Consider the following 25,781-nt stretch of genomic DNA (forward strand, 5'->3'; position numbering starts at 1 on the left):
TCATAAACGATTAAGAAGGGTGTTTCTCTGTCTTGTATGGAGATGGGTAACATATGGAACTAGGCGGAGGACCCGTCTCAACGTTGCAGGGATGCTGGGCTGAGACCTTTTTTTTTGGTTTTTGGTAGGAGCCATTTTTTTTCTCTGTCCTGTCATTTGCCCTGACTCTCAGTTTCATCACCTTGCCTGGAGTCCTTGCTGTAGGCCACCCAATCACATTGTCCTTTTCCGGGTGCTGGTTGCTAACTCCTTCTGAGGTCTCCACCCACAGGTCACCTTGACTCATTTTGCCAAAGGGATTTTCCCTTTGTGATCCTGCAGGGCTGTGCCCACGCCCACTGTGTGTCTAAAAACAAGGCTTTCCTCCGTCAATAGACTATGGGCTCTCTGTAGAGAGACACCTCAGGATACTTGAGTTGCCCACAGAGCCACTAAAACACTTCCCAAAAGCTTGCTTCACCAGATTACATAGATGTGGTTAATTGAAGTTTCAGGAAAACTGCAAATTAAGTAGAAAACCATTTCGATTTCCTATCAAGTCAAAGTAAATTAAATCCATAAGAAACTGCCTTACACAGCATGATATGGTCTTTAGTTCCAGTGGCATGTAAGTATTCAGTGAAAAAAGTATTTGTAACATTTTATCTTGGTTATTTAGATGACTTTCGTGTAATAGAGGTCCTATGGACATCCATAAAAGACAGAGGTGTTTATGGTGTGTTTCTCAGCGGGAATCACTGCACGGAGATTCCACAAAGCAAGCACAGAGAAGTAACCTCCGATACGAGAAGGAACTGGTTCACGGGCACTTTGGCATCGACATAGTAGAAATCGATCGTTCGAAGAGCCACAGGACTTAGATTTCACTTCAGGCCTCGTGTATCCTGAACTTGACCCTGACAGCATTTCTAGTTAAGGAAAGAAACATGGGGGGCTAACTGTTCTGAATGCCTAGTCCCGAAAACAAGTAATTTATTGTGGGAATAAAACAATTGTGCTGTAGCAGTTTTGGGGGATTACGGCTTTGCTCATAGGCCTACCAATCATTCCTTGGCGTTGGTTGAGGCCATTCCAGGAGTCTGGAGTCACAGCTCGGCCGCTTCAGCCAGGGGCTCTTGCTCATAGCAGGTTTTAGGTCGAGTTGTTATGTAAAACATTCAAAAGCCCCTCACCCTACCGCCCCTTTGAGCTTTCTGGCAGCTCATCTCTCTCTGAAGCCCTGAAATCTCTTGTGGAGTTCAGGCCTGGATTTGAATCGGGCTGCTGAATAATGGAATTGTGCTGTCTAATGTTAATCCCCGGGCAGTCAGTCTTGTTGAAAAGAGCGCATGATTCAGTGGTGTAATGTACAGGGAGCACAGGGCATACGGAGTAATGCAGAGAAAGGCCCGATTATGTCACAAATTTGGGAGCTCGCCCAGCGAGACATGAGCCAATAATGACACAATGCTGGTTGGGAATATCCATTAAAGCTCAACCCTAATAATTTTCCAAGCCTTGAACCCTCATTCTAAATGGAAGCCAAAAGTCAGTAGAATATAAGACATTTCAGGAAAGATGGAGGTGTGAAATACTCTCCTCTTTGCTCAAAACCCCAGTAATTGCTTTGAGAAGCACCAATAAAGTAAGAATTGAGTCAGCTAAAGAGCCTCATACAGACTCACAGGGTTGGCAGGCAGTCATTCTGAACGTCTCAGCAATGGAAGCAAAGGGATTCCAGCTCGAGCCGTGAATTGCTGGTGGCCCATGGGTCCAAGTATAATATAAGGCTGTGTGATCGCAGCTTCTCGACTACGTCTCTGTTTCACAGACAGTCAGGCCGGACCAGCGAAAATTCACATTCTCTGAGGTTTTATTTTTGTTGCTATGATACCTAGGTTTGTAGTTCAGATGTGACGAAGCATCGAAATGGGTGAGATCTTTTTATTGAAATTCTTCCTCGGCGAGGCATTCCCACAAGCGCTTTAATGTAAAAGCCGTGTAATTTAAGTGACATTCTTGTGTTCTGGAATTAAACAGGACACCATTGTTGCGTGTGAGGGAAGCACTTGGGTTTGTGGGAGCCCTTTTAGGAGCCTTGCGTGATCCTCATTAAAATCGACACCATTACTTTTCAGCCATTTACTTGCAGGGGAAAACGAGCGTGAAGTTCCTCATTTCGGTAATGGTGGCGACAGTAAAATGGGCTCCCCTCGGAGAGCAGGCTCCTGGAGGTGCTAAGTCTTCACCCTAGTTTGTCAGTGAATGAGGCCGAAGCACTGGCTTCTGGCTGGGGCCCTGCCACCAGAGGATGCAACCTTGGATAAGTCATTTAACTTTTGGTTTCACGATCCTTTTGTATCAAACGTGAAGGGCTCACAAATGTTAGTAAAAGGCAGCCTGGTGTCGTGGAGAGAGGAGCAGAGCCCACGCTCTGCGGCAGCAAGCGAATAGGACAGTTCCTTAGCTTTCCCGAGCCTCTCTTCCCCCTTCTGTGACGTTGGAATGACGATACTTACTCCCTCTTTCCTGCGATGGTTGTCCCAGGGCCCTGGGGCTGCTCTGACAAGTGACCACACGCTGCTTGGCTCAAAGCAACAGAAACGTATTCTGTCTCAGTTCTGGAAGCCAGAAATCTGCGGTCAGGGTGTCCCCAGGGTTGGTGCCCCCTGGAGACTCGGAGGGAGAACCCAAGACATGCCCCTCCGCGCTTCCGGAGGCCAGTGTGAGGCTTGCAGATGCTCACTTCGGTCTCTGCCCCCTGCGTCCTCTGGCCTCCTCTCTCTTCGTCTCAAACCTGCCTCCGCCTTTCTCTTTAAGGACAGCTGTCATTGGGTTCAGGGCCCACCCCGACCCCAGCATGAGCACGGCTGCAGATCCTTTGTTACAGGGACCTCGTTTTCTAAACAGGGCCGTGTTCACGAGTTCCAGGTTTAGTGTATACCTTCTGGGGGCCATAGCTCAACCCATAACCATGGTTACGGGGAATCAGTAGGTTTAACAGATGGAAACACCAAATTGACACCTAGGTGGTCAGCCACTGGTGTCCTCCCTGCCAAACCTGGATGCTTTTTTTGGAAGGTCTGTGGGAATGTTTTTTTAAATCATTTTTTATTTTTCAATTACAGTGAACAGATTATTATATTAGTTCCCAGTGTACCATGTAGTGATTAGACATTTACATAGCTTACAAAGGGATCACCCCAGTATATCTCCTACCCATCTGACACCGGACATCTTCAGTGTTTTTCTTAGACTCAGTGCAGAGTTCACTAAACTGAATGCCATGTTGGGACCCATGGGCAGTGACCCACGGCCAGCGTTCGCGTGTCCTGCGGAGGTTTCCGCCTTTGGTCAGTGCCGTCGTCCAGGCTGCCCTTACGGGACTGATGGGGCGGCTGGACTTACAGGGGAGGGTCGTAGGGTTTGAGAGCTCCAAGTTCACTGACTTGGCCTCCATCTCCCCCTCTTGTCCCATGTGCAGTTGGGGAAATTGGGGTTTGGGGGTGTGGGAGATAAGCGATGTGCTAAGGACCCGAAGGAGCTCCAGCACCGGGGCCTCCATCTGGGTTTCCTCAGAGTCTAGATCGACGCTCCATGGGCCACAGGCTGACGCCTGTGTTTCAGGTTGGCCGTGCTGAGGACCAGCATCCATCGGCTGCTGCAGCCAAACTCGAAAAAGGTCTGCTCTTGCCTCCAGCCCCCGTTCAGCTCTTTGTTAAAAAAAAAAATTAAAAAAAAATGGGGGACATGGAAGTATTCAAAAGACTGGTTGCTCCTTCTTACTCATAGAATCTATGGCTTTGAATTAGGAGCTTTTTCCTTCTTGGGGCACCCAGTTCTCTGCATTCCCAGAGACCAAGATAATCTTGGAGCTTTTCACCTGGACATTTTGGGGGACAGAGTGCAGTGGAGTTGGAAATGGAACCTCTAGGTTTGCCAAGGGCAGCTGTGCCTTCTCTTCTATCCATCTAACTTTCCAGAAATTTGCCCTTCCCCCGGGGCCAAGAGCTGTAAGCGGCAGACAGCATCTGGGGCCGGGTGGCAGCCGCCCCAGGGCCAGGCATCCCCTCCGGCTGTGTGCAGATCACTTCGGCCTCCTCGCCAGCCCGGGCTTGCTCGGCGGCACGCCAGAATGGTGCTGTCAACTAGCCCTCGACATAAATGCACTGCAACTCAGCTCCAGACATGATGGGATGCAGCCCGCACACTCGAAGGAATTCGTCCCCGAGCTGACGCCCCCTCAGGTGTGTGTTCGGCAGGAGTGGAGCGTCTTCCTTCCAGGCACTGACTGATAAGCCCGGCTGTGGGCTCGATACCTGGCACCGCGCTTTTGGCAGCCCGTCCCCGGGCGGAGAAGGAGAAATTGCGTCAGTTGTTTACAGCTCGGGGCAGCCCCTGCCCGGGCAGACAAAGGCTGCAGTGTGATCCCTGAGCAGACGGAAAGCGACCGAGGCGGCCTGGGGTCCTCTAGCCGCACTTCTCCAGTAGGAATTTTGGACTCCTTTTTGGCTTTGGCACAAAGTAGCATTTCAGTAAATGAAGAAGAAGGTGGCCTTGTTAATTAATCAGCGGGTTTACTACCGAAGGTGTTGAAATTAGGGTCATCCCTGCTCCCTCGCTCCTCTGGAAGACCCCTCTCCGTGTCCTAGGTTCTGTCCCACCGAGGCTTCTGGACAGCCTCAGTTTCCCTGTGTGGTGAGGGGTGGCTGGCTGGCAGCAGTGACCTACACTGCACCGCGTATCGGAGGTTGGCACGCATCGACCTCCTGGCCCTCACCTTCCAAGCTGCAGTGCGTGTGCATCCCCTTGGAGTCACTGGCCTCAGCTCCACAGAGCCCCTGGGGTTCTGAACTTGAAGCATCTTGACCTACTGGCTTCCTGGCCAAGCCTCGTTTGCTTTTTCCATATTCATGATCTCGCCGCCAAATAATTCTTTTCCACGTCTCCCTCTGAGTGTAAGACCTAGTGTTTATGCTGATACTCATTCTGCAAGCCAGCTCGAGAGCTGTGAGGTCTAGCCGCAGGGAGACAGAACGCCTTCCCACTTCAGCGGGTTGAGGTGCCAGGCCACTCAGTGGTCGCATCTAACGCCTCTCTAAAGTGGGCTTGTGGAGCAACCCCATCACCGTGGAACTGGAGCTGGGACTGGGTAGGAAGCGAAGTCCTGGTGCTGCTTCTGTGGCTCCAGCCTCCATTTCTTCCTTTTCTTTCTGACGACTGCCCCCTCTTCAACCCTGGAGCGTCTCCACCCACTCTGGGTAGCGCCCCCTGGAGGTTCTGGTGGAGGTGACTTGGGAGGACAGTTCCAATTCTCTTTCCGCCCTTTGCTAGCTCTGTGACCTTGGAAGTCATGGAACCTCTGAGCCTCAGTCGGTCATCTGTGAGATGGGAGTGATAACAACACACTTCCCTTGTAGCCCTTTTGGGAGGACAGTGCTTTTAAATAATAGTACCACGTGGTCATTGGGGGCTGTCGTTGGGTGGTCCCAGACCTCTCGGATTTCTAGGGCTGAGACACAAGCACATAGCTCAGCCCTGGTTAAAGGAGGGAGCATTCCTCTCCTTTCTTCCAGAGATTTCAGCACTTCTTTTGGTACCTACTATTTTAATGAGCTTCTAGTTACTGCAGAGCAGCTTTTCATACCTGTTTCATGGCGGAGACTCCAGGGGGCAAAAGCTGGCCGTTGGGCGGTTATGTCACCCAAAGTGCACTCACCAGCAAATAAGGGCTTTCCTGCAGGACTGGTACCAGGCAGAAGTGACCCCTCACAGGCGCTGAGAGCAGGTGGGGCCTGTGGGCTCCAGCCCCTGGGGTTGGAGCGGGCACACGCCACCCCTGTGGATGGGGCATCTTAGAACTCTGCAGTATCAGCATTTTAACCCTGTTCTTTGCAAGCATCAATTGCCCTCTGCCCCACGGTTGAGGAAGGAAGCTTTATCGATTGCTTTGTGTTCTGGAAGGGTGCCTGGCTGAGGTGGCTGGGTAGAGGGGCTAAGATTTGCCTAATCTTTGGCATAGGTGTGGGCAAAGAGGATGTAGAAGTGTTACAGACAAGTTAATGTCTTACAGAGTTTTGTAAGAAGAGAGTTTTGTCACCATACCTGGAAATAATGCAGGTGGGGACAGGGGACAGAGAGAGTGCCGCTGCTTTCAGAGTGTGGGCGGGTAAGCTTGGGGTGAGGATGTAAATTCACTGATGGCCATGCCGTCACAGTGCCTGGGAATGAGCTACGACTTCGTAAGATGTCTCTCTGTGTGGGCTGAGTGGAGTTACTTATCTTTGGAAATTTGTGGGTCTTAACATACTGCAAATTTTGAAGCAAGGAACCTGCAGAGTTTCCCTGTAAACGCACTCATGCAGCTTCAATGAACAGTCACCTGGGTGGAGGGGAGACCCCGCCTGGGACGTGATGCACCCACTCCCGTTAAACCGTGAATGTCGAAATGCCATCACATTCTCGCCTCTTCAAAGGATCCGTCTGCCAGTGCCCTTTTATGGATTCCCCTTCCTTAGACGCCCTGCCGCTGTGCTCATGGTCTCTGTGTTTGGTTTAATTTCACCGTCAGGGAGAAGGGAGAGCAGAAATGACCCGATGCTGTGATAGGGATGTGGCCCCAACTTAGAGGGCAGGCGCAGTGGCTTCCGGAGTCACTGTCATCTTCCACCACAGTGAGGTCACATGCAGGCAGGAGGTGGGGAACTGATGGCTGAGCAGAGGGTGCTGGTGTTGCTGTGGGGAGTTTTTCTGTCCCGGGAAGAGATACTTGAGGAGGTAAGAGCGTCGTCTTCATGGTCTGGAGGGAGAGAACAGAGTCGAGCACCCTAGTGGGAATCATCTGTGTCGATGGTATTGTAATGACTAATTCTCTAATCTTGGCAGCACCCTGTACTTCGCCTAGACCACAGGTGGCAAACACGAGGCCCGCGGGCGGAACCCAGCCCTCCGCCTTGTTTCATCCTGCTCGGCACCTTGTTTCTACCCGGCGGCAGTGCCAAGCTCTTGATTAGCTGTGAGGGAGAGTTACATGAATACGGTCCTAAAATTGTATTCGGCCCTTTGAAGGCACCCACGAGACTGATGTGGCCCCCGGTGACAATGAGTGTGACACCCCTGGCCTAGAGGGTGGTTGATAGTCAAGTGAAACACAGGCTTTGCCCCTCTTAGAGCTCTCCTGTCACAGCACGGAAGACCGCATGCTGCCCTGTGAGAAGGTGACAAGTAGGGACAGAGATACTGGATCTTGATAGAAATCACACTTTTTCCCTGGTAGAATTTCCTCCTTGTAGGGTCCTCTCGAATGAGGCCTGTAGGGATTCAGTCCATCCCAAATCTGTGTCCAGATCAAAAGGTCAGATTGTATCACAGAACATGGGCTGTTATTCTGGAAGGATCTTTCGGAAGCTTTACCTTAGTTACAAAAGGGGGTCCTTCATTTTGTTAGGTGTAGTATATACTCTGGGCTGAGACAGAAGAAAGGTGAAGGATTTAGTCCTTTCCATTTCACATTTTGGCCAGAAGAAAGAAAACCACCCTGTGTGTGAAGGCATCACCGACCGTTCAGCAGGGAGCAGGCTGGGGTGCAGGCTGGCTTGGGCCCCCCATTGGTTTGGACCGTGAGGGGTGGATTTCAGGTCCGGGCCCTGTGTGAATGAGCTGGGTGACTCTTAAAGCTTCTCTTTGGGCGATGCCTAGGGCTGGGACTGCTACAGTCCCTCTTATTTTCAGTGACTGAGTTTGCCGCTAAGAAAACACATGAGGTTTTATTGTTACAAGTTCTCCTGCGGTTGCAACCAAAGGGAGGCACTTTTTGTTTGCTCAGATGGGCTGAAAGCTTTTGCTTCTGCTTGAACCACCCCAGGGGCAAAAAAAAAAAAAAAAAAAAAGCGTGAGATTAGCCTGATGGATTTTTCTAAATTTCCTCTGGAACTAAGGCTTTTTATTTTTAAATGGTGAAAAGTTGGTGAAACCTGTCAGCAGTACTCCTGTGGATATCTTTCCATGTCTGTCCATCTCTGTGTGGACTTCACTCTTATTCGTGGTCCATGTGCTGTTACGTCATGGACACAGTATAATTTATTTAATCATTCCCCTGTTGGTGGGTATTTGGGTTGCTACATCTTTTGTTTCCCAGTTACAAAAGAAGCTGTAATGACAAGCTTGTACACACCCCTTTGTTGGGCATCTGGGTGAATGTTTTTCCTGGGACAGATTTCTAGAGATAGACTAACTGGATCCTTTTCATAGATATCGGCGAAACATCTGCAACCTAAAGAGCTTCCTTCTGCGCGCTGCTGTCTTTGAGGACTCCCCAGAGGCTTGGTTTTTAGCTTCTTTGCAAATCGTTTGCGAGAAGATACTCTTAATTCCAAGTTCAGCCTTGGTAACCTGAGGGCTGGTTTAATTCCTGCCTGGAGTTTTTAAATTTTTTTTAATTTAATACTCTTCCCATGAAGAACCCAAGCTATGCAGACACCAGCTGATACATCTTGCATTCCTGAAAGATGTTGCACCCCCTGCAGCAAAGGGTGGGGGCGTTGCTGAGGCTCTGGCAGGCAGCTCCCCAGGCCGCCACCCTCAGCTGTGTTTGCCTTATCTCCTCAGGGGGGAGCCTGGGGCCACCAGCACCTGAGTTTTACATCAGTGAAAACCAAGCACAATATAGGGAGGGACCTTGTGTCAGGGGAGACAAAGCTCTCGTTTGGTAAACTGGACAACGTAAATATACTTAACTAATTGGGAGGGCAGGTTTGCCAGGACCCTGGGAATATATCTTGCTTACTCTGTGATGCATATTGTCACCTTTGCCATGTCTCTCTCTCTTTTTAAAAGACTTTTTTTCTTTTTAACTTAGAGATGAGGAAGGAAGGGAGAAAGAGAGAGAAACATCAGTTGGTTGCCTCTCGTATGTGCCCTGATGGGAACCTGGCCCGCAACCCAGGCATGTGCCCTGACTGGGAATCGAACCAGCGACCTTTCACTGTGTGGCACAATGCCCCACCAACTGAGCCATGCCAGTCAGGGCTGTCTCTCTCTCTTTTAAAAAATTTTTTATGGCAGAATATACCTAATATAAAATGTTCCATTTTAACCATTTTTGAGTGTACGGTTCAGTGGCGTTAAGGACATTCACGTGGCTATGCAGCCATCCCCACTCTCTATCCCCAGAACTCCCCATCATCATCAACCTATGTTTGGCATAATTTGTGGTCACCAAGGAGTCCTCAGGTCCAGTGTAACTTTTTGAAGGCACAGCTCTCAGGGCATCACAGACCTTTGGGGTGTAAATAACACACCACCTTGCCCCTATACTTTTCCCAAGAAGACCTAAATTGACACCCGACTGGTAGAAGCCACTCAACCCCGAGCCGAATGATACAGCTTATGACATTAATGAGGGAAGGCACTCTGACTCCCGGCTGCGGCCTTCCCGGCGCCCTGCCTCGTCGAGCAAGCACAAAGGAATCAGTGGTGTTTGGCTTCTAGCATTTCACAGGGTGCAGCCTCTGTAAGTCACTGAGGGACTTCCGCGCCCGAGGGAGGACACTTTGAGGTGCTCCAGACAAGCTCATTCCTCAGACTTTGCTCTCTGTGCTGCGACACCTGTGTTTTGGAGGAAGCTGGATTCCCAGGTCAATTCCGCAAGACTTTCCAGAATCAGATGTCCAGGCAGGAGCAAGATGAGACCAAGCCTAGGATGGAGGAGAAAGACCAGCAAACCAGTCAATTGCTGCAAAAATGCCTTTTTCCTTAAAAAAAAAAAAAAAATCCAGGTGCTTAGCATCCCAGCCCACTCATCTGTTCTAGAAGATGACAAGCCAAAAATCTCGGGATGGGTACTCTGACGCATTTCTGAAAGCATGGGGCTCCTCCTCATCCTGTATCCGAACTTTGCCTTTTTCTCCTGATCGTTTTCTGTTCTGATCTCCTTTTGTGCCAGTCTCCAGAGGCTGGAGAAGGCTTAGGGAAAGCCAGACTCAGAACCCAGCTAGATTAGCCTGTCTGGTTTTGAGTGCATTGGGCAGAGGCTTGATAAGGCAATGAACTCCCTCTACTAATTGTAGTTAACGGGAGGTCTTTAGCAGGTTCCTGGGATCCTCAAACTTCAGAGGGCTGTGAGGGGCCTCCCCTAATAGCCATGCCTCCTGCTAACTGGTTTAGTGTGTTTTTATGCAACAAAAAGCAACCACCGCCTACTCTGGAGGAAAAGAAAAAAAACAACAACAAAAAACGGTTGGGCTGGGCTTTTAGAAAAAGAATTCTTGGTGGTTCTCACTCGTCCCCCAGATTGCAGTGTTCTTTCTCTGTGCGGCCCCTTGGAATTGCTAAGAAACTGCCCCTTTAGAGGAACAGTAATTAAATTTTGGTTTTAATTTAAAGACAGGGCAGGCAGAGTTCTCTGTGCTCCTTAAATGAATGGGTGTCCAAGAGCAGGAGACGCTCTGTTACCTGATGGATACTGGGCACTCGGTGCAACTTGAGTCTCTTGGTGTTTTCTTGCCAAACAGAGCAGCTTTGAAATTGTTCTTGGTGGCAAGCACTGCTTACCTGTTTGGGGAGAGATAGTTAGAGGACCAGTGTGTGCTGGGAAACCAGCAGCTTGGCTTGATTAATTTACAGGTGTAATTTAAGAACTCGGTTCTCTTTCTGACCCTGGGAGCTGTAGTTCCCCAGCCTGTGGACATGCTGCCTCTCTGCTAGCTGGACATTTTTTATGGCCTTTGCTGTGTCAGAGCAAAAGTTGTAGATCTCTTATGAGCAAACAAATGCTGATGTCCAGAGGAGGACTGGCATGTCATAAAGTTTCAATGGTCAATTAACAATGATTTATTCTTTGTCACTCAGGCATTTTTCTCCGTCTCTCTCCGTCTCCCCCCCCCCCCCTTCTCTTTCTCTCTCTGTCTCTCTCTCATAGCAGGACTTGAGAGAGTAGGTCTTGATATTTAGACTCTAAGCAACTGGGCTTCTGCTTTAGCAAAGTGGATTCGTTTGCAGCCCTTGACAAAAGGGAATGAGAGAACGCGGGGGAGAATATTTTTCCAGCACTTCAGTCTGTGTTTACTATGCATGTATTTGGTGGAACCTCATTCCAGCCGTGCAGCCAACTGTCCCATCGGCGGCCGCCGCACCCTTTGGGCTGCTTTCTGCTCTGTCTTAATTTGGAATTCACACCGGGCCCTTAGCATCGCTGCTTTAAAGGTTCCCATCCTCCTCGGTCCAGGGACCGTGCATCTGCAACCTGCAGAACTCAGAGTGTGTGTTTTTAAAAGCTGCAGTCAGGACGCGGACAAGGTGCTCATCAGCTTTTCTGTTTGCCATATATTTATTTCACTCCCCTGTAAAAAGAAAAATCTGTTTTCTATAATAGCTGAGAGGTAAATGTGCCGTAGGAGAACCTTGCCCAAAACTGTAAATCCTGGTGGAGAAGATGAGACTTTTGTTATCACATGGAAGAATCAGAGATGAGTGGGCTCTGGGTTTGATTCTCTCACCCAGAGATAATTCATTGACCAGTCTTTTTCTGTCAGCCTGCTGCCCCCAAGCACTGCAAGCCTGAGGGGTTCAGTTCACCCAGGGCCTCGTGAGGTTGTGGGAGGCACGTTAGCTGTTAGAGGACCTTCACACCCCCAGCCATGGCGGCTGCCTGATCTGCCTGCCTCTGCAGGACCCGCCGCCCAGCCAGCTCCCCCAGCTGCCGGCTGTACCCCACGTTCACCCTAGTTTTTCAGAAGCTAAAACGGGAGTCTAGGCACTGTCATCCCCTATTGCTGGTGGCTGTTCTGCATGGTCTGACGGACACCGAGGAAGAGCGATCACTGGAGGATTTGGGAAGAGGAGCGCTGTGCTCCGCAGAAGCTGGCACCTGGGACCTTTTCCAAGATGTTCAGGGCAGAGAATAAGGTTGCAACGGAAATCAAAGCCTGATGTGGAGAAACGAAACATGAGGCCTACTGACTTTTTAAAAACATTTTAAATAACATTCTCTAAGGTTTCATTTTATACCGAAGGCAGCTGTAATAAGTTTTGGAAGACGGTGTAAGGTTTCGATTACAGAGGGATCCCCCCTTACGGTTTCTGTACCCGAAGTGAGAAAGGGCTGAGCGGGGGGAGGGCGGTGGTTCAGAGGTTATTTTGTAGCAGGTGAGACAATTTGAAAGGATGAATTCAAGGCTGCAAGCAGGCACCGGTTCGGTATGCTATAATTTGCAAATGCAATAGCATTAAACCGTTGCAAACTTTTATTTATTTTTTTTCTTCAAATAGTCCGGATAGCAATAGCTTAATAACTGGAGCTCAGCAACGCGTTGAGCACAAGTGAAACAAGACTGCAGCTCTGTAGTGGGATCTCTCAGTGATCAATGCTCTGCTGAGGGCTGGCGCGGGCCACGATGTCGGGCCGTATGAAAGCGCCCATTGTTCGCGGGGCATCGTGGTTCGGTATTACAGGCACAGTGTTTGCTTGTGAAAAGATTTATTCGAAACAAGTATGTTTAAGAAAGGCGATGTGGTTTGAAATTCCGTTGATCTGGCTTATGACATTTAAGATTTTATAGTACCTTTGTTTCTAAGAATAAATATTTAGGTCTACTGTGAATATTTGTATGTGAACACGCAAACACGGGGCGCGAAAGTGGGAAATGGGGCCAGAGGGTGGACGGGGACCTCAAATTCGCTTCTCTGTGGGAGGGAGTAAGCCACCCCCGTATTTCACAGGTACAGAGGCATAGCTTGTCAGCTTGGCTGGCAGTGTCCAGCCCAGGGGACAGCTCCCCTTGTGCTGCTTAGTCTCTTGGGAGAAGGAGGGTGTGTATGGACTTAACTTCCGTGCTTCCCACGTGGGTGGGGCCAGCCAGGGTGGAAGCAGACCTCCATCCCTGCCGGCCCTAAGCCAGCTGGTCTCTCCAGGCTTGACCGGGAGGCTCACAGTGGCTCATTCCTGAGATGCTGTGTTCGCCAAAGCGTGAGGGTTTCTGGTGATGTTTGAAGGGATCCCAGCGCTTCAACTTGCCCGCAGAATTTAGGAGTCTCATCTTCTGGGTTCTTCACTCAGCCTATCCGGGTGATGAGACTGGAATGACTTCTTCAGGGCTCTGCGATCCTTTTTTTTTTTTTAATGTGAAAATGTAGGTAGGTGTCTGCGAAGTGATGGGAGATTCTGGAATGCAAGAGCCTTTTCTTTTTCTGTGTGTGTTTTTTTTTTTTAAAGTTTTTAAAGACCAGCAACAGGCTTATGCAGTAAAATCAATTTGCACGTGGTCTGGCTCTTGTCCAGCAAATTCCACTCAGTGACATTTTAATCAGAAAGGCTCCAGTGTAGAAAGGCTTAGATATCTGTCATTCTAAGTCGCTGTTCCCAGGCCATTGCCCAGGGAGGCCAGGGGCAGCGGGGAGACATCCTTGGCGTGTTGGTCAGGGGTACATCTCTTCACTTCCCTTGGCAGTTTTTAAGTGGAGGTTAAAGGCAGTGGTACCCACTTTCTGGGAAGGGAGAGAAGGACGATGGCTGGTACCCACAGGTGTGTGGGGATGGGCTGATGTGTGTGAACGTGCGTGGTCGGTTGGGCTGGTTGGTTGGCCCTTGACTCCACTGCCACGTAGGAAGGTTCCCGTTAGTTTGTAGTGAGGGTGCCTTGTGGAGAAGGTCACACAGCTGGGACTTGGTCCTTGAGAACCCTGTTTTTAGCTGCTCTCGCACCAGGATGTGGTAGCCTCTACGGGTTTTCCGCAGAGGCCACCTGTACATCAGAGAGGGACCTTTGTAGGACTAGAGGAGGGTATGCCTTGTGGAGAAGCTTTTCCGAGAGAGAGAGAGAGAGAGAGAGAGAGAGAGAGCGAGATCAGGCCACGGAGGGTGGGAAGCGATCGCCAGCCTACCCTGCCCTGCACGGGGGCCCCCTCCAAGGCTGCTGAAACACTGCCAACAGTCGGGAACTGGTGTGTCTTTATGTGTTTTATTCGGTGCCACATCTGAATAAACCAAGGACTGCTTACTTGTGCATCTAGCACTTGGCACACAGTAACACTTAATATTTATCAAGGAAATGACTGGAGGAGAAAAAAAAAGAATGAAGAGAGTAAATTCCACAGTGAAGAGAGAAAACCATTTGTTTGGTCTGTTCATAACCTTGGGCTTTAGCTTTTAGTTTATTTTCTTTCAACACACGTGATAAACGTCACCTCAGAGCATCTTAGAAACGTATCGGGAGACACTGTGTGTATAGGAGCCACTTTTGGTATCCGGGGTGACGTTAAAGTAAGTCTTGTCTCTTGCTGGTGAGGTTAAGCTTAAGGTCAAGGTGAGTTTCTAGTATTTTCCCCAACAGCGTAAGTCGAGAGGTACCCGTACCCCTGCCATTTTTCGTTTAGATTGTCCAAGTAAAACTTTTTCCCTTGTTCACTAGGTGGCCTTGGACTACCAACAACTTGAGACATAGTACGTTCTTTCCTCAGTTTTCTAAATAAGAGCTCTTCTCACGAGGGTGGCTCTCTTGCAGTCTCTCCTTTGAAGTCGTTTTTTGTTTTGCATTGGGCGGCCGTGTTATTTCAAAGGAGTCAGCCAGCAGACTCTAGACCTTTTTGGCTTGAGTTCACAAACGGCCTTCTGGACAACACAACTTATTTATTTGTCTCTCCCCATCTCCCCCCCACCCCCACTTCCCCTCTCTTCCCTCTCTCCACCAGAGCGATCACCACACCGGCCCATCCTCCAAGCCGGACTGCCCGCCAACGCCTCCACCGTGGTCGGAGGCGACGTGGAGTTCGTCTGCAAAGTTTACAGCGATGCCCAGCCCCACATTCAGTGGATCAAACACGTGGAAAAGAATGGCAGTAAATACGGGCCCGATGGGCTGCCCTATCTCAAGGTTCTGAAGGTGAGCACTTTCTGAAGCCATAGGGACCCCCGATTGGGGGTCTCCCGAATGGGTTGGGCCACGGGTTCCTCAATTTCCTGTTGAATTTGAGAGAAGACCATCTTTTTATTTGACTGGCTGGCATAGAGTGTATTGGGGAAGTAGGAGGCTTGCTAGTAAAAATTCAGAAGGGAACTTCAGGGTGGTGGAGGGGACTGCTCGCGTTGGCGTCAGAATAGTTCAGTTAGTTATCAGCGCTGAGGGCTTTGGGGAGGTGCATAGGCTCAGCTGCCCATCCATAAAAGTGGAGATGGTGATATCATCTCCCCTCCAGGGCTGGTCGTGCTGGGTAAATGGGAGGGAGTAGCCAGAAAGAACTTTGTAAACTCTAGGCGTAGGGCCGATGTTTATTGTTAATGCTGATGTTGTTTTCCATTAATGTGGCATTAGGATCAAACTTTCATAGCCACCTTTTGGAAACAAATGTAGATTTCCTTTTCAAAGAAATCCCTTAACCCTTGAAATTCATTCACATGCGATTTAGACAGTAAGCTTTAGAAGGTGGGTGTGAGCCCATGAAATGTCACATGAGGAGAACGTCTCCGTGCATTTCTTACTTGTTCCTTGCAAGCCCCGGTTTTAATAGCATCAGCCTCTTTATTTTTTAGATCTGTCTTGCTGTTGAGGATGGTGATAGCAAGCTAAGCCTGGGCCATGTCCTAGCCCACTCCCACGCTGTCTCCCACAATGAGCTACTCATTGAGAAGGCCCTAGAAAGAACAGCCTTCCAATAAAACCATAGGTGGTTCCACTAACAGCTCTCCACTCACGTGGTGTTCTCTGCAGCTGAGAACACTCAGGGTCCAAAGAGCGGGCGGAGAAGGTGACTAACCGGGGGAAACTGCTAACCCCTTCTAGGTGTCAATCACAGCCTCTCACCACTGTCCACCGGGTTGCTGCTGTTGTCCACTGTTAACCTACCCTGTTCTTCCGAAACCCGTAGCCCTTCCATACTGCTGTTTACACATGGAAGTTGTTTTCTTGTGGTGTGTTGGTGGTGGGACCCTAGGCAGGGGAAGTCCTTCCTGGTTGGCCGTTATATTGTTCTCTGTCTGTTCCAGCACTCGGGGATAAATAGTTCCAATGCAGAAGTGCTGGCTCTGTTCAATGTGACTGAGGCCGACGCTGGGGAGTATATATGTAAGGTCTCCAATTATATAGGGCAGGCCAACCAGTCTGCCTGGCTCACTGTCCTGCCCAAACAGCAAGGTAACAACGTTTTTGTTTTTTGTTTTTTTTGTTTTTGTTTTTTTTAATAAGAAGGCTGGCTATAGAAGCTGGAAAGACTTGGTGCTTTGGGAGACTGCAGGCAGCTTGTAGGATAACTCTGTGGACTCGGTATATCCATCGTAATCTTCCTTTGGTGATGCAGCTGGTGGAAGGCCAGCTGCCATGGAAAAATGCCCACGATGTTCCAAGTGCTTGCTCTAATTTCTTCTAGAGGTTACCCTCCCCCCACCCAGTGTTTAAGTCATTCCTTCCGGTACATCTCGTTTGGGCTGCGCAGTTCCCGACATTACTGCCCAGAGACGCCGTTTGAAACACTCACCTGCATGCCTGTTGAGTCTGTGGCATTTCGGATCAGCAGGACTCATGCCTCCTCGCACCCCCAGTTTTCAGAGAAACACGGGCATGGTCCGACAAGGCATCGTTTCCTTGGTCGTGTAACTGATAACTTACCAGATGCTGTCTTTGACCTTGCTGTCTCAGATGCGGGGCTAGTCCACTTAGTGGATGTGCGGCCGGAAGGCGTGGAGGGCAGCAGGTTGTCATGACTCCTGTTCAAAGGCTGATGTTTATAAAAGGTGGAAAAAAGCCCAGTTCCTTGGCCACCGAGATCAAGCCTTCTTGCATTTTGTTTCAATGGAACACCCGTCGCGGTGGTTACTTAGGAATAAAAGTAACCGGAGCCGGGTCACCGAGGCGGCCTTCCACCCTGGCCGGTGCCCACAGGGCCAGAGGAGTGTGCAGGGGGTCTACCTGGACTCACCTGTAGGATTTTGACAACACGGTTACTGCGACAGGCCCATCCTTTTCTCAAGGTGGGGGTCTGCAGCCCACAGAGCCAGGACCCAACTTGGACTTTGGGGTGCTCTACTTCTGGAAAGCCACCCTAAAGCCAAAGCAGAGCAAAGCCATGGCCCAGCGAACAGATCTCTGTGGGTCGATTTTTCCATGTGTTTGATTGCATGCCTATCTAGGTGGTGAAGCTGGTGTGGTGACGGGCCTGTGGAGGTGAGCTGCTCCATGTCGCTCAGTGTCTCTCGGTTGTGGGCTTTGTGGATGGGCTGCGATTGGAATCTGCCTGCGGCCAGCACCTGCCGGAGCCCCTGGTGCGATGCCTCGTGGTTCCGTGGCCCCCTCCACAATCATTCCTGTGTCCTCTAGCCGTGTCTCTTGCTTCCCTTGTTTTCTAGGCCGCCGGTGTTAATACCACGGACAAAGAAATTGAGGTTCTCTATATTCGGAATGTAACTTTTGAGGATGCTGGGGAATATACGTGCTTGGCGGGTAATTCTATTGGGATATCCTTTCACTCTGCATGGTTGACAGTTCTGCCAGGTATATACTGCTCTTTCTCTCCATGGTTTTTTTCCTTTTCTTGGTTGATTGCCGTAAAATTAACACAGCTTCTGTTCTCAGAAATGGCCCCTTTTATCCTTGCATAAAGATTTCAAAAAATGTTTAAAACCATCCCCCAGGGATAGAAATGTTGCCTTGGAAATTCACTTACAATGTGATCCCATACTCCCATTTATGATCGAGTGAAATGTCACCCTGGAAACCCGAAGGGACCTCATGTTTTCAGTGAGTCACTGAGTCAATGTATAAATTCGCCCATCCCCATTTCTCTTAAGAAGTTGAAATTACTTTGTAAACTTCAAAGTAATTTTTACTCATTTCAAATTCCATTTTGCTAAACTGCCCTATGTATTTTTACTCCACTTTCCATTTTTAATGAGATGTAAATAGATGGATGGATGTTGAGGTGCCCGGGGAGAGGCTCCTGCGTGTAGTAGGGTGTACAGAAGCAGTGTGGTACCTACCTTGGGAATCGGTGGCTTGCTGCATGTGGCAATAGAATGGGCTGTCAGTTTGCTTTCACTGCAAAGCATGCTCTTGCCTTCTTGGGCTTGATGTTATTTCCGCCCTGCAGAGAAATCAACATCAGTGAAGCCCTGTTGCCTAAATATTGCTGCTGTCTGAATCTTTAACCGATATCTCTATCCTGGTCAAATGTTCTCGAAAATCACTGTCTACTTTGATGCATCTGCCTCTTTGTCATTGCCATTGTGAAACTGCGTAGACTGTGGTATGCTAGCTCCTTCTGTTCCCCTCCAGCCATTAATGCCTTGTTTTTAGAGTACGGTACCTACCTGCATGCTTATTTTATATGTCATAAAAGTAAATCGATCATTTCATTTTGTGCTGTGCTGCTGAGAGTTTTGACTGTCTTGCAAACATTTTTCTGATTAAAATGTGTGAGCTTTAAATAATACCATCGCATCTGTTTTTCCTGTTGTCGCGAATCTGCCGTGTGAATATCTGCTGCGAGACAGTGAGATGCCTCTTATGTTGAGCTTGCTTTGACCGGCTGTACTGCAGTCTGCAGGTGCCTGGTTGGCCCTCCGCCACCAGTGTGCCTGACAGTACTAGCCCATTACCTACGAATGCAGTTTGAGAAAAATACTGTTTGGAAATTCACTGCTTATACAGATTGACCATTGAGGACTAAGGAGGGAGCAGACTTTATTGGAAGTTAATGTAAGAATGTTCTAACTTGAGTAATTTTACTCACACGAAATACCATTTCTTTTTTTTTCTTTAAAAGTTGTAGCGATGTATCAGTATAACCAGATACACAAAAATTTTAATAGTTATTAAGAAATATTACTATTTGTGGTACAAACATAATGATTCTCTATTATAAGCAAGTCTGTCTTCATATTAAATGAATGCATTTGTTTATTAAAAAATTGGATGCTCTGGGGGGCCAACCTACTAGACGAATATTTCATTTCATATAGAACTGTGTTCATCTCTGGTAAACCAGCCTGTCGCATCTTCCTTCGGAAACGCTTACCCCAAATAAGGCGGAGGCATTGTCCCTTCAGGAACAAAGTGGGAATTGTTCACATTTAAGAGTATGGTCTGCTCAGAGACCATCGTGGAACACAGTCCTGTTATTGTGGGTGTGGTTGGCTGTCCTATTCTGCCCAAATGTCTGTGGTCTCCTAGCCTGCCCTTTGTGCCTGGTGGCAGCCGACCCGTCACCATCACTGGAATGCAGAGGCCCACTGAGGCTGTAGATAGTGGCCACCTGGGCCCTGGGGGTCATCCACCTTCACTTTGGAGAGGCGCACAGCCAGCCCAGGCCCGTGCCACTCCACAGCACCGAGTCGTCGGGAAGCCCGTCCTTGGGAATGCGAATTGCTGTTTGATATTTAGTTGTGCCAGGATGCACCAATCCAGTGTCCTAACTCTGTGGCCTGCTTATCTGTTCCACCCCTGTGATCTGCAATCCAGCGCCCGTCAGAGAAAAGGAGATCCCAGCCTCCCCAGACTACCTGGAGATAGCCATTTACTGCATAGGGGTCTTCTTAATTGCCTGCATGGTGGTGATAGTCATCGTGTGCCGGATGAAGACCACCACCAAGAAGCCGGACTTCAGCAGCCAGCCGGCTGTGCACAAGCTCACCAAGCGCATCCCCTTGCGGAGACAGGTAACAGAAAGTAGATAAAGAGTTTGAAGAAATTTACTCCTCCCGCACACCCCAGCCAGCTCTTGGGTCTTTGCCTCTGCTTCGATGCCCCCTACCTCTGTGAGCTTCATGGAGTGAGCGGTTCCAACGTGCTTTCTTGTGACCATCCAATTAGTGTTTGGAGCTGGGAGAGTCGAGCCCTGATGCTTCGGTGGGGTCAGTGGAGTCAAGTTGCCAGGGCAGGAAAGCGCAAGGGTGAGACTCAGAGGGCTAATCAGCAGGACTGGAAATAACGCGGGGAGGCAGGGCCCTTGTGTGTTTGATGAGACTCAAAGTAGCAGTGTCTTTGAAGCATGGGCCCCTTTTGTCCCCTGTGATCTAATGCTTTTTTTTTTTTTTTTTTTGAGACAGGCATGCCACTGGTTGGAAGGGGAGGGACTCTAGTTCTTTTTGAGTTATTTTTTTTAAATCAGGGTCAGACACCTGTGCCCCCAAGCTGAATTTTGGCTCCACTGCTCTGAGTCTCAAAATAGAACTGGATGCGTGTGTTACGTTGTTGCCGCTCGTCCACAAGTGTGGCTGCGGTTCGGTGCTGGGGCGATTGCCATGTTGAATAGGCAGCAGATTTGTCGTCACCCTCGTGCTTGGGCTTTGGCGGTTCCTTTTCGCTTGTATGTGCCCCCAGATTGGCTTGACTTCGCTTTGGGGAGATGGAGGAAGATAGAGCCTGGACCTGTGCCTGAGACAGAGCCCTGCGAAGCTCATGGGCCAGGAATGTCTCTGCCCGCTGTCCAGCAGCGTGGAAGCTAAAGGCAGATGTGAGAGCGAAGTGTTTACGAACCAATTTGAAACTTGGTTTCAATAAAAGGTCTTTCTTTTTCTTTTCTTTTTAAACACCAAGTAAAATGGCTAATGCACTGGCTCCGATTCAGTGGTTTATTTCGCTAGAATTTACAGGGTGCGTGTTGAAATTGCAGGGTCCTTTGTCTCAGCCCCAGAGCCAGGAATCTGCATTTTATGGGAGACCGCAGGTGATTCTGCAATAGACTTGGAAAAACTGGGTTAACCCCAGCCGTGCGCCTCTCGGCACTTGAGGTGGCCATGCCATCTTCTGGACGAGTCATTAGGAAGGGTCAGGGACCAGATGGGCAGCAGCAGTTTTGGCACGGAGCTGGCCGTTCTCAACCCCGGCTCCAGACTCCGGCCTGAGTGGGTCCTTGTTGACTTCCTTGAAGCCAGGTTTCAAGCAGGTCTTTCTCCATGGAGGCTGAGGGCGGCCTTTGGAGTGCATGTCAGGTGCAGGCGAGTGTTCAGGTTGTATTAAGTAAGAATGAGGGGAAAGGGGTCCCCGGGGACACCCCTGCAACCAGGAATGCTATCATTATTAAAATGACAGCGTTCTCTTTCCTGAGGCCAGGAACGCAATGATGGGGCCCCTTGCCTCACTCTGGGAGAGTTCAGTCCTAAGGTGACTCCAATATGGTCTGAAGGTGACCTTCAGGTCATCTGGCCACCCCCTGTCCCCCCTTCCCTTTCTGGTGGCCGCTGAGCCATTCTTACAGCCGTCACCATGAGCACCTGGCCTTGGGGGTAGAAAGGGGGGTGGTGTGCCTATCTCTGTCATTATTGTTTCCGAACAGGGAAAAGGCTGCCTTCAGGAGGAAACCTGTGAGCGGTGCAGCCAGACCACTGTCTCGTAATTATTTTATCATTTTTTTCCTGCCGCTGTCAAAATGGTCGTCTTTTCGCTTAGTATAAAAGAAGCAGATGCCCTTAAAAGCCCATTGACTCAACCCTGGGCCTTGTGTCACGTCTGTCTCCACCTCAGCTGGTCACTTTCCCACCCCCAGGGAACTCGAGAGTTCCTCTTCCTGCTCTCCTGCCTTTTCGTGTCCTAGCTTTCTGAGTGCTTGGTCTCCCGCAGGCTCCATGTGAGATGTGGCCTGGGGCCTTTGCCAAGGGCTCCGAGGTTATGGGGTGGTGGAGGGTTCATTTGAAATGTAACTGCCTGTGTTTCAGTGGGATCAGACTGTATATACAAACCAGAGGAAGGCGGGCAAATTCTGGTCCCCCAGAGGAATACATCTCTGGGAGGTCCATTTGTTTTGGGGGGAACATATCGCAGCCCCTCCTCTATGTCCGCAAGGGATGCTCGACTCTTCACAAAGAGCACTTGATCAGTAAGCACGGTCCCTTTGGTGGAGAGAGAGATGCCTATCAGGTATCTGGATAAAAGAGGTTATTGGACTGTAGCTGGAATGAAATCCCCAGAAAGGCCGGCAGATATGTTGATGAAAGAGAAAATACCACAGGGATGCCAAGCGTGCCTTAACCTGGCGACGGGTGAGCCTGTAATCAGATGCCTTGAGGATGGCTTGTCCCTAGGCATTTACGAGGCTGCTTTTCTTGCTGTATTTGCCCGGCCTCCTCTATCACGCAGGTTGTGCTCTAGGTATTTGTGGTGGAGTCTGAATTCTGTCTTCTTGGCCCCGCCCCTCGCCCCTCCCTGACACGCACGCATCAGACAGCATTTCACTCAACTCAGTCAATTAATTGTTTTTAGAACAAGGGAAGTTTCTTTTTTTCTTGATTCCATTGTGAGTTTTTCCTTCCTGACATTTACTAATCTGTACTGAACTCACCGGTACAGACATTTCAGTTTATTCTTTGTCGAAAGTTTTTCTCCAGTACTGAAGAGATTCCTTGTGATCACTTCCCAGTCACCGTGGGCTTCTGGAGACTCTCGATGGCCTGTGGCACTTGGAGAAAGAAACAACTTTTTGGTAGGGTGGGGGGTGGCACGTGGCATCTTTCTGTGAACCCCACATGCAGTGCCGGGGCCCAGCCACATGCCGGCCACTCACTCCTCTGCTCCCCCTCCTTTGCCACCGGCATGGGAAGGGGCCCATCAAGAGCCAGCCCAGATCGGGCTGCGTGCGAGTGGGCAGCGTGGCCCTTGCAAAGCAGCCCCTGCCCATCTGTGGGTTACAGGCAGGGCTTCACTTTCCGTGTTTCACACAAATCAGTTAGGTGGGTGGGGGAGGGGTGTGAGGGGACCTGAAGGCATTTGTGCAAAAGGCATGTGGTGGGCTGGGTTCCTTGCATGGGTCTTTCAGTGAATACATCAGAGTCTTTCTCTGGGGCCAGAGGTTTCCGTGGGGTAGGGTAGAGACCGAACTGTCTCCACAGACAGAGGAACCCATCTGCTGGCTGAGGAGACACACGCAGGCATGCAGGGCACTGGCATCTCAGAAAGGGCTGCAGGGTTTCCCCCCCTCAGGCTTTAGTGTCACCTTTTGGTTGCTGATACAGTAGGTTGAAAACCAGAGAAGAATCAAGGGCAGTCAAGGTCATGTTTTATAACAAAACGCTTGAGGCCAGTAGTATGTTCCCAAGGGCGGCACCTACAGGACCAAGGTGAAGCGGGGTCAGTGCGTGCGATTCAGGAGCCAGTTCTCAGGGTTGTGTATTAATGGTTATTAAATACACCAGGTTCCGTGAAGGGCAGTTTTACTTCTAGAAGCTCGTTTACAACCTAGCAGCTAAACATCGTGCTCTCGGACCATGTCCCGTATTTCAGTCAATCAAATGGTCTAAAGAAAGCTGCCTGGTTCCAGAAAACATTTGGGTAATTGGCATGGTCATGGATGGCTTCACCGGGAATCTGTCCTTTCCTGTGGGTGCCTCGCCCTGCCTGGCCCCCAGCGGGCCGTTCTCTCGGCCTTGGAAAGAACTTGACCAAGAATTGACCTGGAGTTTGGCTGATGTGATCTTCTAGGAAGAGCCAGTCTGTCTGGCACATGGGAGCCATTGCTCCGATAGGTTCACTAGAGTCCTGGGTGAGGCAGAGACTTGCGCGGGGAGAAAAGCGAGTGTCTGATGAACTATTTAATTACCTACATTTTGTGAGGGAGGGAAGACAGATCCAAGCTCAGCAAGCCCTTGAACCTTTATGTCAGTCATTTGGCTGAGACCGGCAGAGCCTTTGGTTTGGCTGGACGGGAGTGGTGGGCAGGGCTCAGGGGAAACACGTGTTAAGTCCAGAGCCTTACGTTCCAGTTCGGGAACAGGGATCCGCAGCCTGAGTCCAGTTTCTGCGGCTGGATGGGGCCTGGGGGCGTTTGTCAGTCGTCCTCAGGAGTAAATACACAAACGTTCATCACCCCTTGCCCTGGCATCTCCGCTTCTGCTGGCTGTGTTCTCCGTGAGGTCCCCCTTGGCTGTTCATTCTGATCGAGTACAAAGAGGTAACACAGTTTCTTGGTGGCCCTTTAAAAAGAAGAGAAAAAAAAAACCCCACTTCCTTGCTTAATCTCCCATATGTACTGTGGAAATACACAAAAAGCACATTTAGTTAAAAGCTTGATTTATGGCACATGGTAAAGAGGTTCCGGAAAGCGAGGGAGCCGAGTGGAGCCTGAAATGCATGCTGAGCAACTGCCAGCCAGGATCTGGGAGTGGGAAGACGGTTTATTTTAGAGTGTTAGCGTTTGTTGTTTATAAATAACTTCATTATCACCATCAATGGAATATTTTTAAATTAGATAAACAGGAAACCCTGGAATTGAAAAAGAGTATCTGACAGGGAAGATGATGACTTTGTGCAAAAAAAAAAAAAAAAAGTGATAGTCGGATAGTGCTGAATTAGTCACAGGATTTCGAAACTCCTCGAGGGGCCTTGGTGTGGAGGAAAGACGCTTCGGCGAGAGTGGCATCCGAGCTGTGGAAGGATCTGCGAGAGGCCCCGCCGGGCCTGGGCCTGCGTGTGCGCCCCGATTAACACGGAGTGAAGAGAATGCCAGTTGTACTTTACAGCCCCAGAGGGGGTTTTAAAAGCACAGTAAAAATGCATGGAGGTGAAATTAAGATCTGCCTCCATAGACAGGGCGATTGAATGCTGTCGTTTCTGATACTTTGGGCATTTTCTTACCTCTTTCTCCCTTGTTTCTGTGTGTGTGTGTGTGTGTGTGTGTGTGTGTGTGTGTGTGTGTGTTACAGAAGTTTTTTCCAGATTTGTCCATTGAATGTAAACCTCTATACTTTGAACAAAATCTCCATAAGTAATCCTTTTCATAAACACGATTTTTAGATTTTAATAGTAATGATGGCAACCACGTTTGTAAAGGTTTTGCATTATAAGCTTCCACAGAAAAACCTTGTTGAGACCCTCCGTTTGGGGGAAGCAGATATGTGGGAGAACTCTTGCCAGGGGGTTGTGGGCAAAGACTCCTTTGGGGTCCTAGGCCAGCTGCAGAGCAGTGAACTTGTCACTGAATGTTCAGTTTCTCTGTGCTGCCTCCAAGCTGCATCTGTTACTAGGACATCCTGACTCTCCAGCTTTGCTTCTGTCCTGGGGCCATTCCCAGGACCTGTGTCCCCTGGCTCCTGGACGCTTTATTTCCTGGGTTTGCTCTTTCATTCACTGGAGCCCCTGCCCTCCCTGGCTATGAGCAGAGGGCCTCTTCTGCAGCCACCTGTCAGACCAGGGGGTCTTCCTTCTTCCCTGTGGCGCACGGTGTAACAACATCTCTCATACAGAAGAGGCCTGGGCTCTAGATGCTCTCAGTCCCCCAGAGGGAGGTGCCATCATACGGACCCTTGAATCTGGGCAGCACATGATTCTAAAAAGGTGCTAGGAAAAGTGATTGTGATGTTGGTAGCCAATATTAATGGAGCTCGTAGCCAGAGCCAGGCTCAGCACTAACCCCTGGGCAGTGTGACTGCGTTTCATCTCACTGTAGCTGTGTGGGGAAAACTGTTCCGCTTTCCTGTGAACAGGTAAGGAATCTCGAGCTTTAGGAAGTTTAAGAGACTTCCTGAAGGGCCGGTCTCAAGTTACCAAGCTTCAGAACTGGGATGGGGTCCCCGACAATCACACCCATGAGTACAGTTGGTCAGGATGCCGCCACCCGACACGGGGTCCCACTTACAAACAGTTACCAGAGGACAGGCGCATCAGGGCTGGCGGCTCGGCTGGGGGCCGTCCCTGGGGTGCCCACAGGCAGGGATCAGAGGCGCCACAAAGCTCCGCCTGACACACAGGGAAGAGACGAAAACAATGATCTCGCCATTTTTAACCCAGTTGAGAATCCAGTATATTTTAAGCACATGCTCCTCGTTTTCTTTCCCACTCGGAGACATGCCTTAGTTCAGGTCTTTATTATCCTAAAAAACGTTTTTGTTA

General features: G+C 49.6%; 1 protein-coding gene across 16 annotated transcripts in view; it reads left to right on the forward strand.

Annotated features, from left to right (window-relative positions):
• Positions 1 to 25,781, forward strand: part of FGFR2 (fibroblast growth factor receptor 2) — a 97,009-nt gene that overhangs the window by 48,665 nt on the left and 22,563 nt on the right. For 4 of the 16 annotated variants that reach the window (XM_024555526.4, XM_024555528.4, XM_024555529.4 and 1 more), the window contains 3 exons: positions 14,665 to 14,855; positions 15,956 to 16,103; positions 19,422 to 19,624. In XM_024555526.4, coding sequence (XP_024411294.2) covers positions 14,665 to 14,855; positions 15,956 to 16,103; positions 19,422 to 19,624 — 542 coding nt within the window. Of the gene's footprint in view, positions 1 to 14,664; positions 14,856 to 15,955; positions 16,104 to 17,311; positions 17,457 to 19,421; positions 19,625 to 25,781 lie in introns of all 16 variants that reach the window. The other 12 variants (XM_045191334.3, XM_045191337.3, XM_045191339.3 and 9 more) reach the window with 5 other exon arrangements.

Source organism: Desmodus rotundus, chromosome 4 (genome assembly GCF_022682495.2).
Source record: "Desmodus rotundus isolate HL8 chromosome 4, HLdesRot8A.1, whole genome shotgun sequence".
Lineage (NCBI taxonomy): Eukaryota > Metazoa > Chordata > Mammalia > Chiroptera > Phyllostomidae > Desmodus > Desmodus rotundus.